At 33.1% G+C, this 20,471-nt stretch overlaps 2 protein-coding genes across 6 annotated transcripts in view; both read right to left on the bottom strand.

The window, feature by feature from the left end:
• LOC132058777 (protein PYRICULARIA ORYZAE RESISTANCE 21-like) overlaps positions 1 to 1,275 on the bottom strand; it is a 34,117-nt gene extending 32,842 nt beyond the window's left edge. For 3 of the 5 annotated variants that reach the window (XR_009415410.1, XR_009415411.1, XM_059451111.1), the window contains exon 1: positions 30 to 157. Coding sequence is in view for 2 of the 5 variants with exons in the window: in XM_059451111.1 (XP_059307094.1) it covers positions 30 to 53 (24 nt within the window). In the remaining 3 variants the exon portion in view is untranslated. Of the gene's footprint in view, positions 1 to 29 lie in introns of all 5 variants that reach the window. The other 2 variants (XR_009415412.1, XM_059451110.1) reach the window with 2 other exon arrangements.
• A 2,978-nt stretch (positions 1,276 to 4,253) lies between these two features.
• Positions 4,254 to 5,930, bottom strand: LOC132058776 (pollen-specific leucine-rich repeat extensin-like protein 1). The gene is made up of 3 exons (XM_059451108.1): positions 5,771 to 5,930; positions 5,330 to 5,411; positions 4,254 to 5,210 (listed from the first exon to the last, which is right to left on the bottom strand). Exons 1-3 carry the CDS (start codon positions 5,792 to 5,794, stop codon positions 4,453 to 4,455), a joined length of 864 nt encoding a protein of 287 aa, XP_059307091.1. The 5' UTR covers positions 5,795 to 5,930; the 3' UTR covers positions 4,254 to 4,452.
• Between the last annotated feature and the right edge of the window lie 14,541 nt (positions 5,931 to 20,471).

The raw sequence follows: 20,471 nt of genomic DNA, 5'->3' as shown, positions 1-20,471 counted from the left end.
AGTTCTTTAGGGAAGAATCAAGAACATACCTTCTCAGTCTTGTCACCACTCATGGTTGATACTCTTAAAGAGAAATGAATTCTATGTGGAGAGAATAGAGGTAGAAAAGAGAATATTTGTAATTAATACTATGAAAGAAAGATGAAGAAACAAATTTGTAAAATGGAAGGAATAAAGTAGGAACACGTCTAAAATGGAAGTTGAAAATAATGATATAATCTAAATTGGCAGCCATTAAAATGTGTGGGGGGAGCCTAATTAAGGCTGGTGACTATATACTCTGCATTTGCAATTGCATGTACCGGCTTTGATAGTCACATCTCCTCTTCCCTTCGTTACCAAGTAAATGTACATTAACTGAATTATAGTACAGCTCCTAGTTTATGACTTTATGTACTAATATTATCAAAAGTTTTGGTACAAAATTTAAATTTATTTTTGAATCCTCATCCGACAAAACATTTTAAAAGTTGTTAACTCATTAGTTACTGGTGCATATGTGTTGCTACCTCAATCTGATTACAATTGTTTGAGTCTTGTTTCAATTTTTTTTTTTTTTTTTTTTTTTGTACTTTTTTTAATGTCTCTCCTTCTTAGCCTGTAATAGAGTTAATTCTCTGGATAATTACCCAAGTTTCAAGTGCTTTGTTCAAGTCAATCATCTAGATGTGCAATGCTGTTAAAGCTGCCCCAAGCGAGAGGCTCTTCAAATGTAAAGACCATTGAGTTGCAGTCTGAGACATAATATCAGTATAGATGTTGAGAGTTAGCCCAATATCTAATAACTCACAAGCTCTCTCCAATTTATTAAGGTTGACGCAGATGTCAATCAAACAGTTACAGTAAGCTTTCCGAACATCCGTAGATTGTAAATTCTCAGCTACTTTCACTAAAGAAGTATACCTGAAATCATAAGATTTTCGTTTCAGGTCTGAAGCTCTTGGGCTTTTGGGGGTTGACCCAAAGCTTGCTTTTTGTAGAAGAAACGTTTTTTATTTGGGGTTGTTCTTGAAGTGAAACTTGGGGGGCGATTTTGGATTTAGAGTGAAGTTTGAGGGAGAAAGTGAATTTATGGGGAGAAGTAAAGATGTTGGATTTTTCATAAAGAGGAGATAGGGTAGAGCTTGGAGTAGATGCCATTTTCAGTGCCGCCTTATCAACTCTGAAGAGAAATCGGAAAGAGGTGAATTGTTTTGTATTTGATCAAGAGGATGATGTACATATTGCCCCTTCAAAGTTTAGGATTTTGAACAATTTACCCCTAAAATTTTGGAATATGTATTCCACTTGCTTATTCCTTCATAAGTAAAGAAAGAGTTTCATAAGGTTCATTTATAAGGGTGTGTTTGGTATGGAGGAAAATGTTTTCCTGCAAAATGTTTTCCTAGAAAATAAGTAAATTTCCACTTATTTTCTCATATTCGTTTAGGTAGTGGAAAATAAGTGAATTTCTTACTTATTTTCTCATGTTCGTTTGGTTGATGGAAAATGTTTTCCGAAAAATACTCATCCAAGCCTCACCAACTCCAACCCAACCCCATACCCCCAACCCCACCCACACCTCACTCCCACCCACGCACCTACGCCCCCACTCTCCTCCCTAAAAAAAAAAATTTTTATGATTTTTTTTCTATTTTTTGCACCCCTACCCCAGCCCTCACAAACTCCAACCCAACCCAACCCCATACCCCCTACCCCCACGCACACCCCACTCCCACCCTTAGGCCCCCAACCCCTCCATTTTTTTTTTTTTTGCACCCCACCCCCAACCACTCCCGTAACCCATACATCACCCCCTCCCCCCGCGCCCTACCCCCCATCCACCCATCCCCTACCACAACATTTTTTTTGAAGTTTTTAATTTTTTTTCTAAATTTTCTACACGACCACATCCCCCATCACCCCCCCCCCTTGCGTGGAACCCATACCACACCAACAACCCCCCTCCCTCCAACCCCAACATTTTTTTTTTGAAGTTTTTTATTGTCTTTTGCGGGTTTCTACACCCCCTACCCCAAAAAAAAAAAAATCTTTTCACCACACCCTACCCCCCCCCCCCCCAAAAAAAAAAACCCATCACTCCTTCCAAAAGTTTTAATTTTTAACCATGCAAACATTCAATTTTTATAATTGTCAACTTTTTTGTGAGGTGGGGGGGGGGGGGGGGGGTTGCAAAAAACCAAAACAACTTGTCAAAACTTTTTTTTTCAAAAAAAATTTTGGGGTTGGGGGGGGGGGGGGGGTGCGGTGGGTGGGGGTTGGAGGGTGCAAAAAACCAAAAACAAAATGTCAAAACCTTTTTTTCAAAAATATTAATTTTTTTTTACGGGTGGGAGGGGGGGCGAGGGGGGAGGGGGGGGGTGGGGGTGGGGGAGGGGTAGGGTGCGGGGTGGGGGGTGGAAAAAAAATAATCTTTTTCGGGGGGGGGGGGCGGGTGCGCGGGGTTTGGTTGGGGTGCAAAAAACAAAAAAAAAAAATTTCAAAAATATTAATTTTTTTTTTGGGGGGGGGGGGGGGGGGGAGGGGTAGGGTGGGGGTGGGGGTGGGGTGGGGTGCAAAAAAAAGTCAAAACTTTTTTTTTTTTTTCAAAAAAAAAATATTTTTTTTGCGCGGGAAGGGATTTAGGGTGCGGGGTTTGGGTGGGGGGGGGGGGGTGTAAAAAATCAAAAATAATGTCAAAACTTTTTTTCCAAAAAAAAAAAAATTTTTTTGGGCGGGGGTGGGTGGGGGTTGGGAGTGGTTGCGGTTTGGTGATTGGGATGGGTGGTGATAGGGTGGTTGGTGGAATGAACTTGTGAACTTATTTTCCCTACTTTTATTAGGGAAGTCATTTTCCCCAATTTTGAGGAAAATGTTTTCCAAATGAAAATGTTTTCGAAAATTTTTGCCCAAATGAACATGAGAAAATTGAAAAACATTTTCTGGAAAATGTTTTCCTCCATACCGAACACACCCTAAGTCAGTGAGAAATTGTTGATCCTAAGAAGTCTTATGTACTACTAAAGTTCTTGAAAAACTAGGCTGAAGGTGACTACACCTATTTTTATTTCTAAAATGAACTACATCGAGGTTGTCTCTATCAATATATTCATGTATGTTTTTTTGCAAAATAGTAATTTGGAAATAATTTCAAGCAAATGCGCATTCCCCATTTTTTCTCGGCAAATTTAGTTCATTTAATATCAATGCCAACTCTCTTGCATATGATAGGGTATGAAATTTTCGACATTTCTTTACAAAGCGCAATTTGTAATGCATTTCCAATTGTCATAGTTTTAGGAATGATTAACTTCCTAACTGGTTTGATTAGATAGCCAAAGGCGTGAAGCACCAAATCACAAGCTTACTTACAAAATTGTAATTGTAATTGTTTTAAATCTCTTACCTATATATTGAAGACTTATTCTAATTCTAGAACAGTAGGGCTTAATTAGTACAATATTTTGTTGGGAAAGATCACGAATGCCCCCTCAAACTAAAATAATTACCCGCTCATATCCCCATTACTTTCATACCCCAGAAAAAAATCAAAATTATTTATCCGAAATGCCCCCAGTTATGATACCAACATGATATATAAATATACTGAGATGATATGATGGAAGATGATTCAATCTTTCTCTTAGTCCTCTATGATACGATCATGGTATATAAATATACTGAAATGGTATCATGAAAAATACTTCCATCCTTTTCTTAGTCATCCATGATACCATCATGTTATATAAATATACCGAGACAAAGATGATAAATGATCATGTTCATTTATTAAAAATGACACAAAATCTCTGTGATACCATCTCCTTATATGCATATATATACCGTGATGATATCATGAAGGACTGCTTCAGTCCTTCAATAAGACACTCTTCAGGACCATGATACCATCATGGCATGTAAATATATTGAGATGGTAACATGGAGAGTTGTTTTCGTCCTTCTCTTAGTCCTCCATGATACTATCGTGATATATAAATATACTGCGATGGTATCACGGAGGAAGGGGTTTGGCTGAGGGGGATGTCAGGTAAATATTTCCAGCCAAGTGAAAATAGTTTGGGAAGGGGCATGAGCGGGTAAATGTTTTATATTTTTGGGATATTTAGTGATATTTTTCCGACTTTGTTTGCTCCAAACAAAAATAACACTCTTATTATCCGGAGACGTAAGTATATTAATCGACTGATACACAAATTGGAACTAGAAGGATTTTCAATCGAACCTGTCGAAATTTTGAGAAATTAGACCTCTAGTAATGTTGAAAAATGGCATTTATTAATCAAAGCTTTACCAAACAGGGTTAAAGACTTTTATTCTATTTGACAAAAGAAAAAGCAAAGATGATAAAAGGCTACCTGTAAAGAAAAAGACAACCATATTAAGAGGAGCCCAATCAAATGATACATTGATAAGCCCAGATAATCACCCAAAGCAATCAAGCTGCCAGCCACCTTACATAATTGAGCATCCTGTGGCATTTTCTTCATTGAAGTACTCATCACATCTGCTCACACGATAGCCCCTTCGGTAGCCATACGGCCCAGGCCCAGGCCCATAGTAATCGTAACACGGGGGCGGAGGGACCGGTCTTCCATACAATTGATAACATGGGCCCCCCGTAGAGCCTTCGTAGCAATCTCCGCAACAATATCCTGGGGGCGGAGGGACCGGTCTTCCATGCGAATGATAACATGGGCCCCCCGTAGAGCCTTCATAGCATTGTCCACAACAATATCCTGGGGGCGGAGGGACAGGTCTTCCAGGCGGATGATAACATGGGCCACCGGTATAACCTTTGTAACATTCTCCACAACAATATCCTGGTGGTGGCGTTGGTGGTTGACATTTCGGGCTCTTGGGTTTTTCGGGCTGCTTAGGCTTTTCGGGCTCTTTGGGCTTTTCGGGCTGCTTAGGCTTTTCAGGCTCTTTGGGCTTTTCAGGCTCCTTGGGCTTTTCGGGCTGCTTTGGTTTTTCAGGCTCTTTGGGCTTTTCGGGCTCCTTTGGCTTTACGGGCTCTTTGGGCTTTTCAGGTTGTTTGGGCTTTTCAGGCTGTTTGGGCTGTTTGGGCTTTTCAGGCTCTTTGATTTCAATGCTCTTGATCACTCCACATCCTTTACAACACAATTTGTCGCGAAGTTTCTCAGGATTGCAACATACCACAGTGATTGTAACTGTATTGGCCTTCTCATCATATACCTGGTCTCTAATTTCTCTTGCCCAAAAAAATTTTACATCACAAAAAACAAAAAAAAAAAAAAATCAAATTAATTCTTCTCCATAATAATAGAATTCTTGATCTTGTACTTTCCTCCATGAAATAGAGACTTACGAGGGAATTTACAGAGAATTTTTTTAACCTTCTTGTAGCAGCTGCAACATTGAAGATTAACCTTGAGCACCATAATGGTAGGCTGTTATATTAAACGATAAATTAAAGTAAAAAGTGAGGTTATTAATTAGTACTGATCAAGTACTTATAAGCACATCATAATGAATCAAAGCTCTTATAGAAAGATTTCCTCAACAATATTATGCAAGGATGATCTAGTTTTTGTGTGTCAGTGAAAAGACATAGGAAGAAAAAAAAAATTGTATAAGAAGTTAAGAACAAAAGAAACATGTAGGCACGACTATATGATCAATCATGTATGCAATTCTTTATCAACCGTCATCTATTTATGATGATATCTCTATTGAATCTTTTTCAAATATTTAATATTTTCTCACGAATTAGACCAGAGAGTTGTATATGGAAGAATCAAGAACATACCTTCCCAGTCTTTTCACCACCCATGGTTGATACTCTTGCAGAAAAATGAATCTATGTGGAGAGAAGAGAGGAGGAAAAGATAATAGTTTTAATTATAGTATGAAGAAAAAAATTGTTAAATGGAAGGAATAAAGTAGGAACACGTATCAGATAGAAGTTGAAATTAATGATATAATCTAAATTGGCAGCCACTGAAATGTGGGGGACCTAATTAAAGTTGCCAACTATATACTCTGCATTTGCAATTGCATGTGCTGGCTTTGATAGTCACATCTCACCATCCCTTCGTTACTAAGCAAATACACATTATTTAACAGGAAATTAAATAAATTATAGTACTAACTAGTTTATGACTATGTACTAATAATAGGCCATTATCTGAAGTTTTGGTACAAAATTTAAATTTATTTTTCTAAAAATTTATTTAATATGTACAATATAAATTTAAAATTTAAAATCCGCACCCGACTGAACATTTTAAAAGTTGTCAACTCATTAGTTACTAGTGCATATATGTTGCTACCTCAATCTGCTTACAATTGTTTGAGTCTTGATTCTATTTTTTTTTTTTTTTGTACTTTTTTTAAATGTCTCTCTTCTTAGTATCTAATAGAGTTAATTCGCTAAATGATCACCCAAGTTTCGAGAATTGCCTCCAAATATCACTTTTATTTTTTAGGACAATACAGTCATTCAATTATTACTATTTTCCTCAAAATATACTAAATACCTCAAAGCCTTCTTCTTTCCTAGTTGTCATGCAATGTCATTAAAGCCAATTTTTTTAATAATATACCTATTTAATTCATCAAACTCATATTTTATAACCAATCAAATATGACCCGATTAAAAAGCGCCACAGGAATTAAACCAAACTTTCTATTTAGCCACTTTTTTCAAATCTAAGATTCTTTTATCTCAATTTAATAAATTAATATTTAAGTAGTTTTATCTTTCTATTCAAATTCAACTATTTTTAAATGTTATATTTTGTCCACATTAAACGACAAATCGGAAATTATTGAGGGCTAATTAATGCCAAAGAATTTTGGAAAAGTATAAGATCTGTTATCTTAGGAAATTATTGTTTTCTCCCAATTATGATCTCATGGTGGTTCAGTGATCTCCAAATCGGTCTTCTTTATTTTCTTCGTTTTCTGTAACGGACAAATCGGCCTTCTTTGTTTTTATTACTTCCTCATCTTCTCATCCAGAAAATCAGACGTTAGCAGCCTTGAAACCACCACCAGCCTAATAACGAAGAAGAAGGGAGAAATAAAAGAGAAGAAGAGAAAAAAGTATAATAAAAGGAGAAAAAAAAAATAGAATAATACATTTAATTTTTTTTTTTTTTTGGTTTCTCACTCTCTTGAGGAGAGTGGTGTGCGCACACCACATCATGTGGTTAAAAAGGGCATATTAATATAAGTTCGGAGTTGTTTATGGGGTAATAGGACTTCAGCAAAGGTTAGGTGTCTTTTTGGAAAAAAGTGCCAAATTCAGGGGGGTTTCGATTTATTTTCTCTTATATTTAAAAAAAAAAAACTAGTTTCTTGATACATGCGTGTATGTTAAGTCATGTACCATACAATGTTAAAAAAATAATAGGAAAAATACGTAAATTCTCCTCTTAGGTTATCTCCAAAGCTCACTTTAGCAATTTAACTTTACGGGCTTCTTTTACCCCCCCATTCTTGTTTGAAGTAAATTTAATTACCCCTAAAGGGTGTCATGGCAAAATAATTACCATCAACTTCTCAAAAGCGCGTGAAGAGGAAAAACAATCCAAACACTAATTCAAACTATATACGTGTCATCATTTAATTGAATGAGAATTAATTTTCTTATTATTTCATTTTCATTTTAAATTTTCTTTATCTCTATACGATTTTCTTTCTTTTCTCTTTCTTATATTTTGTTGTTCTTGTACCAGATGCCATCTCCAACAAATTACTCCCTAAGCCCCTAATTTTTCCTACACCATTTTATTCTCCCCTTTTTAGCATTTTTTTTTATTTTTGCTTTGGCAGGAGGTTTGGCGTTAAATGTCGCCGACTCCATTTTCAGCGAATTGTTTCCGGCATCGGGAAAATTATCAGACCACCAGTTCTATGTACGTCGCTGGCAAAGAAAACTCATGGGTTCTCTACACAAACTCACCAAAAAACTAACATTTTCTACAAAATATCTCTCGATCTCCGGAGGTACGATGTAGTTTAATACTTCCGACATATTTTGGGGACGATGACGGTGGGTGGATTTTGGTGTTGGAATAGATATGTTTATTTAAGGGATTAATTAATGTGGAAATATTATTAATAAATAAACCTTTGAATTTATATTAATTGGTCGGGTTCTATATTTGGGGTGGGTTGGGATTTATATTACTTGCTTTTTAGTTTAGATGAAAATATAAAAATATCATTAAATGATGTGACCGAATCAGAAAGGGTGTGGCTTAACAACACCTAGCTTTCAACTGGTCTGGGCAAAGGCGGGTTGAATAAAGTTCACTTGAAAGTTGTTTAGGGGGTACATAAACTCTCGTGAAGTTAAATTGTTAAAGTGAGTTTTGAAGACAAGTTTTGGGCGCGAGGGGGGGGGGGGTATGTATTTTTTCAAAATAATATAATATTATTAAAATTAAATTTTGGTTGAATAATTATCATGAAATAATAAAGTACAAGTTTCTATGAATGATCAACGTGGATTGTCATATTGTAATTTGTTAGTTCGAGATTTAAATAATTGGATAATGTCCACCTACAGAGATGAAAAATCTAAATTTAAATCGGGGGAAAAAATTTGCTTCTGTAATACTGGGTTTTCTACTTCTAGCACTGTTATATATATATAGTGTGTGTGTGTGTGTATTGTTAATATTGTGTTGAAGACAATGCAGAAGTTAATGTTTTAGTGATAACTATTCTTCTAATATATCAAATATTTCATTGTTTCCTAATTTTTAGATACTTCAATAACATAGTTTACATGTGAATATAAACAACAACGCCTATGCCTAAAAATGTTTCACATCTTAAGTTTCGGCCTTGTCTTTTATAAATTGTAGCCTCCTCTGTTTTATCGTTACATACATATAAAGAACTTATCGTTGAATGAAAATATTAGTTTGTAAAAGTTGTATCGGAATTCGATCAACATATGTCTTTCTTAGGATGACTACTAAAGTATTATCGATTTCATGGTACACACCTACAAAAATGTAGTAATTATTTGGGATTGAAAAAAAATAGTTAGATTAATACTATGTGAATATATACATATAAGAGCATAAATGTGACAAAAATATAATATTACGGATAACAAATAACTTTATTAGATTTATCAGAGTTTATATGGACGTGTTTGTCATGAATTTTTCATGTTTAATTTTTCTGCATTCGATATGACATAATTTTTCATTTTTCAGATATCGTGTCCGATTTCTTCTTCTCCCACACAAATAATTGACGTGATCATTTAATATAAAAATGATGATGTTAAAAAGGACATAAAATAATGACTTTTATTATCCGTACATCTATTAGCCTTTTGTTTAAATCGAGATAGCCTACTTTACATTATAGAATTACTAATAGCAAGACTTGATATAATTATGAAAGGTTGATGAATGATTTAACTAAGCAGGTAGTAACATAGAATTAACTTATCCCTATGATGTGAAATTAGGAAATATGTGAAAACTAATAAGAATAAAAGCATTACAAGAAATACATTTTATGAAAGATATTGTAAATACGAAAAGTACTGTGTAGTCCTTGATTAGTAGATCATTAGAAACTCACTGACGAAAATTCCTTCCTTAAAATTAAATCGTACGGAGAACTTCAATTTTAACTAACAAATGTCACGACCCGCCTAGTGGGCCATGACGGGCACCCGGAGCTGACTACCGAGCACCACACATCATACTGCTACTGTCTTAATATGTACATACATTCACTCCATAAAACATGTACTCATATATATATACATAAGCCTCGCGGCAGCGGGAGAATAATATACAGAATATACATCGAGGGTCACATAACATCTGCTACCCACATACGAGTATCTACGAGCCTCTAACTGAAGTACTGGAGTCATGAAGATGGGGCAGGACCCCACCATATCCAAATATATACACAAAAGAATATGTCAGAAACGGCACCTCCGGTCTATGGAAGTGCTCCTGTGCAAGTTGATCTGGCCCCTAGGAAGCTGGGTTGTCTTCCTGTCTACCTGTGGGCATGAGCACAACATCCAAAAAGAAAAAGGATGTCAATACGAGCAATGTACTGAGTATGTAAGGCATGCATCATGAAATAACAAGGGAACAAGAAAATAAAATAAAATAAAGATAAGGAGATAACGGGGTGAATCGCGCCTCTTAAGGCGGAGTCATGCATGCATACTCGTAAAAATATCATCATAACATGTATTGCTGCGGAACGTGCAGCCCGATCCATATATCATCATATATCAATATATATTGCCGCGGAACGAACGGCCCGATCCATTACCCATATAACCCGCGTCCGGGCATCCCGCGTCCGGAATGATATCATAAGATACTAGCTGATCAGGTGGCTATGCGTCTATAGCGCCTCACCTTTCCCCATATCCCCTATATACATATACATATCATATACACATATAATATACGTAGCATGCATGAGAGCCCAAACAAGGGTGCGCTTTATCGGAGTGACGTAAGGTAGTAAACCTCGGATTACATTATGGCGTCATCATCATCGTTAGGTCTCACCTTGAATGGTCCATGACATAAACTAAGGCCATATGTTATATAGCACACTCAGACATAAGCTGAGGCCATATATTATATAGCACGCTCAGTCACGTCATGAAATCATCTAGGACCTTAGGCTTGAAAATCTCTAGGATTGGAGTCATCGTAAGATTCCTCAGAAACTATAGACTTCTGGCATTTCTAGGAGTAAAAATATTATGGATATCATGCATGGAATCAAAACATAGGGATAATGCCTTTGAAAGAAAAGGGGATAGCCTTACATACCTTTGTGTCTCGTTAACGATGTCAACTAAAAGCTCTCCTTCCGGCTTATAATTCTACATACAAAGGGGTTCGTACGAAGGTTAGATTGTTGAAGGTATACTTAAGTCTGAACTAAAGCGAATAAGGCTAACGAAAATTGGGCAGCATTTCATTTGTTTCAACCACTTTCCCTTAAATAATAAAACAGCTCCCAAACATCATAACAACATCCATAATATCATAATACGTAAATTCCCTCAAGTTAAACATTATTCAACTTCCAAATTCATCCCCCAAGATCCTCCATAACCACTACTATAATACAACCTCATGCATATCATTCACATGACACTTCCTCAACACCATTAGTACCATTCATAACAATATTATACTCATATTATATCATGAATCATAACTCAACTACCTTTCTAATCAACATACCATTATTTGCATACTTAAGCTCATATTCCATACTTGTTGTTAATTCAAGTTCTTCAACTACTCAACACCATCATTAACATGAAATAATCGTAACACTCACCTTTGGTTACGTAGAGATGATCTTTGGATGAGAATACTGCACTTGAGAAGAACTCCACTTCAATACCAAAGAGATTCTCAACTTCTATCTACCCTTAGGAAGCATTCACACCCTTGGTTCTATCAACTTTTGATGTTTGATCTTTGATTTCCCTTCTTGGATATGTGTTAATGTGTTAGGAAGAGGGTTCTAGAGGTTTTTGGAAGGTTGGAGAGGTGAAAAGTGAGAAAAAGAAGAGGAAACCGTGCATATATAAAAATGGCACTCGGACCCGACCCAAAATATACGGTCCACTATACGGACCGTACAATTTATACGGTCCGTATATTGGACCGTATGTTTCTTCCAGAAAACCACCCTTCACTGGAAGGGTTCTACGGTCAGTTATACGGGCCGTATAAAATATACGGTCCATATATATGACCGTATAATCCCCAGTTTTTTCGAATTCGTTCTCGTCGCTTCGTTTGATCTCGAATCCTTATGGAACCTTCTTGGTAATTGTGTAACACATCCTTAACGATCTAACGGACATTATAACTCGTCCTCAAGACGTTACTAAATATTCGTTAGTTCAACACCCATGAAATCTTCCCCAAACACAACTTATACTCCACTTCCTTTGACGAACCTAGTTTCACCGAGTCCTATGACTTAAAAATCTTATCGTATATACATAAAGGCTGTCAATCACCCTCTTGTAGTCGTGAAGGTCTCGTGTCCGACTTAACTAACGTTAGTCTATTCACGACGCGACGACATGAAATTGCCGAGCTGTAACAACAAACCTTGCCTTTGTTTAGGTTCTCGGTCAAAATTAATTATTTGTGTTGATTAGCGTTCTCTAGAATAAGTTATTTTTCTATTTGTCGTCATTATAGAGAGAGCTCATATCAAAAAGTTATGCCTAGAAAATTCACAGGTTTTGAATCTCATCATCTCTAAAATGGACTACTTAATAAATATAATCTACTTCCTTTTCTCCAAAAAAAAAATAAAAAAAAATCAACTATTCCATTTAAAATATGGTGCAATATTTTCAACCATCATCTTATACTATTATTTTTACCATTACTAAATATAATATTTATGTGATCAGTTATTATAAACTCCATATTATGTAAGACAGTCTCAGATGCACTTGAAATATGGACGAATATGTTTCACAAATAATAATCAAGTATTCTTTGAGGAAAAAAAATATATCACAATGTTGTTAGAGAACCAAAAAAATTAAGAATAAAGGAAAATGAATCTAACCTACAATGATGATTAACATTACCTTTGATGGTAGATTTATAGGCCAAAAAAAAAAAAAAAAAATCCAAGTCAGAAGTTAAATTTAGAATACCGACGAGTGAAATAACGGACTTCCTTTGTGTTGAACACTCGAGTAATCATCTTATCGAGTAATAAAATTAGTGACTTATCGAAAGAACACAACTTTTTAGAAAAAAAAAAAAACTCAAATCAAATTAGTTTCTTCTTCTCAATAAATAAAATTAATACATAAATAATGTCTTTGAGAGGTGGAAAAAATTCAAATGCTTAAACTAAAAGTTGTACTCCAGAAGCTCCTATTTTGTTTGGCTTGCCTGATCAAGTGGTTAATGATTTGTGCTTGAATAAATTAAAGAGAATCACTGTTTGGAAAATATAGTGTGTGTCTGTGCTTATATGGATAGTTGTTCTGTCCCACCAAAAAGAAATAATTGTGATTATTAAAGCAACTATTCGTGAGGGAAAAATTAAGTTGGCAAAGTATTGACGCAACTCTTCGTGAAAGCATAGGCAGTCAGTTCTTTAGTGGGATATTTTAAGTTATTTTGGAGGGTACTTAGGTAATTAAGCTTTCTTAGCATTCAAGTAATTTAACGTTCAAGTTAGGGAGTTCATCCTTTTAATATATTATAAATGCACTTTAATGACATGTCATGCCAACTAAAAGAGAAGGAGACTTTTAATGTGTTTGGTAATAGCAATAGTTGAGTGACTTTATTATTCTAAAAAAACAAAAATGATATTTGAAGGCAGTTTCTCAAAATTGAGTGATCATCTAGGGAATTAACTCAAGTCTCTAATATAGTTAAAATTAGGTTAGAACTTATGAGAGCGAGGAAGAAAAAATATGACCAAATTGCTAGTGATGATGATGAAAGTCAGAGGTAATGCATCATTAGTTTTATTAACTAAATAAAATGATGCGCAATCCTTTTAGGTTGAAGTAAGTTTAATGCCTACGAAAGAGCCGTGGTAGGTAAAGGATCGGTAGTAATGGGCCTAATTTATATTAGGCAATTAAAACACAACATAATACCTACCAAAAAAAAAACGTAAGATAATAATGAGTTGTTAAAAAAAAAAAATCGCTATTTGGTTAGTAATCAGTGGAATATTTATTTTTATTTCAGAAAAGCAAATATTAAATACTGATAATAATAACATTAGAAAATTGGTGAGTGTTTTGAGGAGCATTTTTAGTATTTCTGATTAATAATAATGTCTGATTAAATATTAGTTGAAACAAGTAATATAAAGTTTAAAGTCTACATAAGGAAATGACTTTCGCTCATATATAATTGAAAGAAGTTGTGATAGAATTGATAGAATGATTAAGATCCCTCCACCCTAGCTAATCATATGTCTCGAGTTCGAATTCTGGAATAAAAAAATCCCGATAAAGATTGCTTCACCCTTAATAGGCCTTACGCAGCGTGAAGTCAAATAGTTAGACAATGAATTTCGGATACTAAATGATTATTAAAAAAAACAAAAAAAAAAAAAGCAAAAAAGAAGTTATTTTTCAATATTTGATGCCAAACACTAAAAAGAGAAATGATTTCTTCGTGAGAGATTTTCTTTTGCTTTGAAGAAGGTAACTACCATAGTACCATTCATGGGCTAAATAATAAGCCGACACAAAAGGAAGGTGTAAGGATAGTGTAAGGATATATATATGTTTTTTTTTTTACTAATAGTACTGTTTTGCAGTGACTAATAGGAGTATATCATTTTCTTTCTTTATCAAGTATTCAGGTAACATTCAAATTCTATTATGCTGACACTGATTGCTATAATTTGGACTTTTCCTTGCATTGCCCTCATTAATTTCTAAACAGCGGACCCGCATAGACCTTGTAATTGGGTGCCGCGTCTAATTCAACTTTTGCAGGTCATTTATTGCCCTTGCTTTCCATCTTATTGTTTCAATTGTCTTGTACAGTTGTACTCCCCCGTCTCAAATTATTTGACGAATTATTATTTTACGCGTCTCTTAAAAATATTATTTAAAAGAGATATTTGATTAATTTTATCTTTATTTATATTTAAGTTATAATCCCTTCTCATTAAATGCTTACTCTATTGATGCGTAATCTCTATTAATGATATAATTCTATTAAGGATAAAATGAGAAAAATAATTAATTATGCCTTGAACCTCTAAAACGTCAAATAATTAGAGATATCTTATATTAATAACTACGATAAATAATTTGAGAGAAGGAGTATATATTTGTGAGTAAAACCATCTTTACATTATAATTATAACTATATATAAGAGGAAATCAAAGATTTTTATAGTCCACACATTGAACTTTGATCCTATGAAGCTTCAACACGTGGCTTTGATTTTTTTTCTTGTTCTCATTTTTGCCCTCATTTATTTTCTAAGACAATCCACTAGGCCCTTAATAATTGGTGTTGCTATTATTTTTTCCTACACATTCTCACTTTTACCATCACTCTTTGTTTCACTTGAACCTTTGAAATTGGTTAATGCTATAGTAGCTTTTTGTGAATTATTTTTGCTCCTTACTATATTATTTTTTACTCCTTTTATCTCAAAATATTTGTTACGGAAAATATAGTGTGTGTTTGTGCTTATATGGACAGTTGTTAACTTGTTATGTCCTTACCAAAAGGAAATGATTGTGATTGTTGAAGCAACTATTCGTGATAGAAAAGTTAAGTTGGCAAAGTATTGACGCAACTCTTCGTGAAAGCAGCGATTGTAGGCAGTAAGTTTTTTAGTAGCATATTTTAAGTTATTTTGGAGGGTATTTAGGTAATTAAGCTTTCTTAGTATTCAAGTAATTTAACTTTCAAGTAATAGATGGGCTTTAATGACATGACATGCCAACTAAAAGAGAAAGAGACTTTTAAGGTGTTTAGTAATAGTGATAGTTGAATTACTTTGTTATCCTAAAAGAAATAACGATAATATTTGAAGATAATTTTTTAAACTTGAGTGATCATTTAGGAAATTAACTAGTCTCTATATATAGTTAAAATTAGGTTAGGACTTATGAGAGCGAGGAAGAAAAAATATGACAAAATTGAAAGTCAGAGGTAATGCAACATTAGTTTTAAGTTTTAGCTAAATAATAATGTGCAATCCTTTTAGGTAGAAGTAAGCTTAATGCTGACGAAAGAGCCGTGGTAGGTAAAGCACTGGTAGTAATGGGCCCAATTTATACTAGGCAATTAAAAGGGGAAAGAACATGAGTGCCACTCCACTAACCCCCACTACTTTGATGCCACCTAGAAATGCTCCATTTGCTTTTTGATTTGATTTGATTTGATTCGATTCGGAAAAAGTAAAACATTAAAGATCGTTTGGTTGCTGGTCGAATGGGGTCTAATTGTTTATTTTATACCATTTTATAAAATAATCATGATGACGTCATCATGCGCTAATTTTTATACCACGTTTGTCAGGTATAAATTTATTTTATTTTATACTTATACCAAACGTTGTGTTTTCTCTTATACCATTCCAAACGACCACTTTTGGGGTCTAATTGTTTTTACTTTTATTTCATGATGACGTCATCATGCGCGTGTCAGCTTTTTTGTCTTGTTGTGTTTCGTTCCTTTTTATTTTACTAGCAATAATCGCACGGGCTAAACATGTCTATTCGCTTTAATTAGCCAGTCTTTAAGATTTGTATTTTGAAAATAATTTTAAAAAACATTTTAATTGTTATTATATAGCAACTTATATAAAATGTATTTTATGTACCATCACTTTAGTTGTAATTAAAAAATGGAATTTAAAAATTAAAAATATATAATGGAATTAAGTCTTTGAGATGGAAAGAGTCGGACTTTTTTCCCATTGTCATGACAATGAAAGTTGTTCATCGATGTGAAAAAGAAAATTAGTAAGAATATGAGGGAAAATTAATATTTTGATTCTAGATTTTTTATTTTAAATTCTTTAATATCTTTTATGTATACCGACAAGTTGATATTCATTTCAATTAACTAACTATTCAGATCCAAACATAAGAACTATTGTTGTATATATTAGATTTTTTTTAAAGCAAAACTAATAAAATATTTTTATTAAATTAATCAAAAGATATATTATAATTTTTTATATTAACAGTTATAGATAGAAAAAATTGTTACAAAGAAATCAAAATTAGAAAGATATATGTTATATCGTAAATCACCAAATTTTAATTCTGAAATGAAAATATAAAGTAATACATTTTATAAATGTAAAGAAACAATAATCGTAGAGGCTAAATATGAGAGTAAAATAAGTAAAGTATTGACAAAAAAAGAAAAACGGGATAAGAGCCACTCCCTCCCTTCACTTTTACTTGTCCACATTAACATATCAAGAGAAAGAAATTTTTCTTCTTCTTATTTTACTCTTCACATTAATTACTCATTTTCAAATCATTTTTTGAGGCTATTGAGATTATACACCAATAAATATGGATATTATGATAAAATATATACTTCATTTATTAATTCTTAAAGAACGTAATAAGTCAAAAGTGGACAAGTTATGTGTAGGAGAATTAAAATTAAAGTGCATACGTGTATACATGAGAAGAGAATAAATACTCAGTACTATAACATATGTCCAAGTGGGATAAAAAAAGTAGTTGGTTAAAGGGTATAATTTATATAACTTTTGGTACAAATTTGCATTGCTATTGTTCGTCCTCTCTTCAAGTTAAAAGTATTGACAAAGATGAAAAACGGGGATAAAAGTCTCTCCCTCTGTTTACTTTTATTTGTCCACGTTAACATATTGAGAGAAAAAAAAATTTGTTCTTATTATTAATTTTACTCTTCACATTAATTACTCATTTTCAAATCATTTTTGAAGGCTATTAAGACTTACACCAATAAATATGAATATTATGGTAAAATATATACTCCCTTTGTACCATATTACTTGTCACTTTCCCTTTTCAGACGCCTCTTAAGAAATCATAAATAAAATATGTATTTTACTATCTTATCCCCATATCTTTCCAATAAATACATTCTAATCAAAATTGACTATTTTCAAGAACATTTATCACTAAGGGTAAGATGGGAAAGATTTAATTAATTTTATCTTGATTTTGTAAATGAACAAGTAATTTGGACATATATTTTTAGTAAATGTGGCCAAATAATATGGGACGGAGAGGATAAGATGGGAAAGATTTAATTAATTTTATCTTGATTTTGTAAATGAACAAGTAATTTGAAAATATATTTTTAGTAATGTTGAGTACTTCATTTATGAACAAGCAAAAGTGCACGGAGGAAATAAATATGTGTCGGAGAATTAAAATTGAAGTGCATACTTATATACATGAGGAGAGAATAAATATTCAGTACTATAACATATGTCCACGTGGGATAAAATTAGTAATGTGGCCACGTAATATGGGACGGAGGGAGTACTTCATTTATTAATTCTTAAAGAACTTGAAAAGTCAAAAGTCAACAAGTATAAGTGCACGGAGAAAATAAATGTGTCGGAGAATTAAATTTGAAGTGTATACGTGTATACATGAGAAGAGATGAACATTCAGTACTATGACATATGTCCATATGGGCTAAAAAAGTAGTTGGTTAAAATGTACAATTTATATAGCTTGTGGTACAAATTTGTATTGCTATGTTAGTCCTCTCTTCATACTTATATATATTAGAAAATTATTTCTAATAATTTTTGTTTCGACTGCTATGGAAGTTCTAGATCAGGAAAGGGAGAGAAGTTGAAAAGAGCACTACACGTGTCTATAGTTGCAGTACACGTGTTTAGGGGTGGCAAAACTAGCCCAAACCCATTTGACCCGTCCAAGCTTTAATGGGTTTGGGCTAGAGTGATTTTGAAGATGGGCTAACCCAAATTGGCCTAGCACAAATCATTAGCCTAAATTGATCCATCAAATGAGCTCAAATTGACCCATCAAATGTCTTCCATTTATAAGATAAAAACTACAAAACATGATTAACTTCTTTTTTAATTATTATTTGAATTTATTTTTGTAATTATTTTTATTTTAAATTTTTTTTTTTTTAGATTTTTTTTATTTTTTATTTCCTTATTTAAATTTTTTTACTAGTAACTTTTTATTTTAAGTTTTTAATTTTTTTTTCCTGAGGTTCTATGCTTATCCGTTTTTGTTTAACCTATTTTCGACCCACCCATATCCGACATACGTTTGCCACTCTTAGTTATGTACAAGACAACCTTAAAAATATATAAATAAGACAAAGGGGTAAAAGAGAGGAATCTGACTAAATAAATATTCATTACGTCAATTAACATTTAATTTTCTTTTGATTTATTTTCGGAATAATTTCGAATATAATTTATGTATTAGCTAGGATAACTCATGAGGAAATATTTACAGTGAATATCTTTATTATTTTGAGTAAAAGCATACGTTTGAGTTTTTTTCATATCCAAAAAATATATTTAAATTTGATTTTCAAAACACCGTTTATTTAGAAAAGCATCAGCGAGAGAATATTTACAATCAAAGAATACCAATATTTTTAATTTCTCAAAGAGAGATTGACCTATATATACATAATAAGAAAGTATTACGAAATATAACTAAATTTTTTAATTTACGAAACATTGCAATAGATTTCTTACAAAATATATACGAAATTTTCGCTTAAGTTTTTTTTTTAAAATAAAATTTTTAAAATATTATTTTTTAAAAAACATTTTTTATTTTTTTAAAAAAATTAATTAATTTTTTTTTTTTGCTCAAGGCTTAAAAAAATCGCCCAAAATTTTGTGTATGAAATGTGTATATCTCGCTCAAAACTTAAAAAGTTCGCTCAGAAGTTAGTGTATGTAAACATTATGAAATGTGTATATCTGGTTCAAGGCTTAAAGCTTTTGCTCGTTTTGTATATAAAAACAGTATGAATTATGTATATCTCGCTCTAGGCTTAGAATTTCGCTCACATTTTTTGTATATAACATTCATGTTAGGTTTTCAGAAGATTAATACAACTACAACAACATTCATACAATATTTAAGGCTTAAAAAAATCGTTCAAAATTTTGTGTATAAAAAATGTATGAAATTTGTATAAAAAGTTCACACACATATACCACATTTCATACACGTTTTATGCACAAAAAATTGACTGCATTTTTTAAGCATTAATCGAATTTTTAAATTTTTTTAAAATAAAATAAAAATAATTTTTTTTTTTTAAAAATAATTAATTTATTTTAAAGTATTAGAAATGAAGATCCGTAATATTTTGAAAATAAGGAAAAGTATCGTTATGTTTTGTAATAAAGAGTCTTTAAGTAGGTAGCCTATGTCATTTTTCCTTTCTCAAAATGTTGAAAAGGTGGGTTAAGTTGGGCTGGTTGGGTTATGACCCTTCATTTAGCCCATCTTAGCCCAAACAAGCTTTGGTCGGGTGTAACACCCCGCACCTTTAACCTAAGGTTTGACCATGATCCTAGACTTAGAAAACCAGATAAAGAATGTGGGAATTGGAATTTCCCTCTTCAGTTGTAAGATGGGGGTTTACGCCCATGAACAGTGACCGTATTTCAGTATATGGGCCCTATTTCAAGTCATAAACTGGTACCAAAGATTTCTGAGCATTCTGGAATTTGACATTTGGAGGTTACATTATTAAATACGGATCGTATTTTAAAATATGGCCCGTATTTCAAAACATATTTGGAATTTGGGAAAACTTCCTTGATGAAAGTTGTAGAGCTTTGAAATACCTTTCCAAAGGTATATTATGGGGGTCAAACGGACATCTGTGCAAAGAGTTATGGCCATTTTACTGAAGAGTCGAGTGCAGTCCACACAGAATACGGACCGTATTTCAAAATACGGCCCGTCTTTCAAA

The sequence above is a fragment of the Lycium ferocissimum genome, chromosome 6, assembly GCF_029784015.1.
Source record: "Lycium ferocissimum isolate CSIRO_LF1 chromosome 6, AGI_CSIRO_Lferr_CH_V1, whole genome shotgun sequence".
Lineage (NCBI taxonomy): Eukaryota > Viridiplantae > Streptophyta > Magnoliopsida > Solanales > Solanaceae > Lycium > Lycium ferocissimum.
Note: the sequence above shows the minus strand (reverse complement) of the source record. Positions and strands in the feature narration are given on the sequence as shown.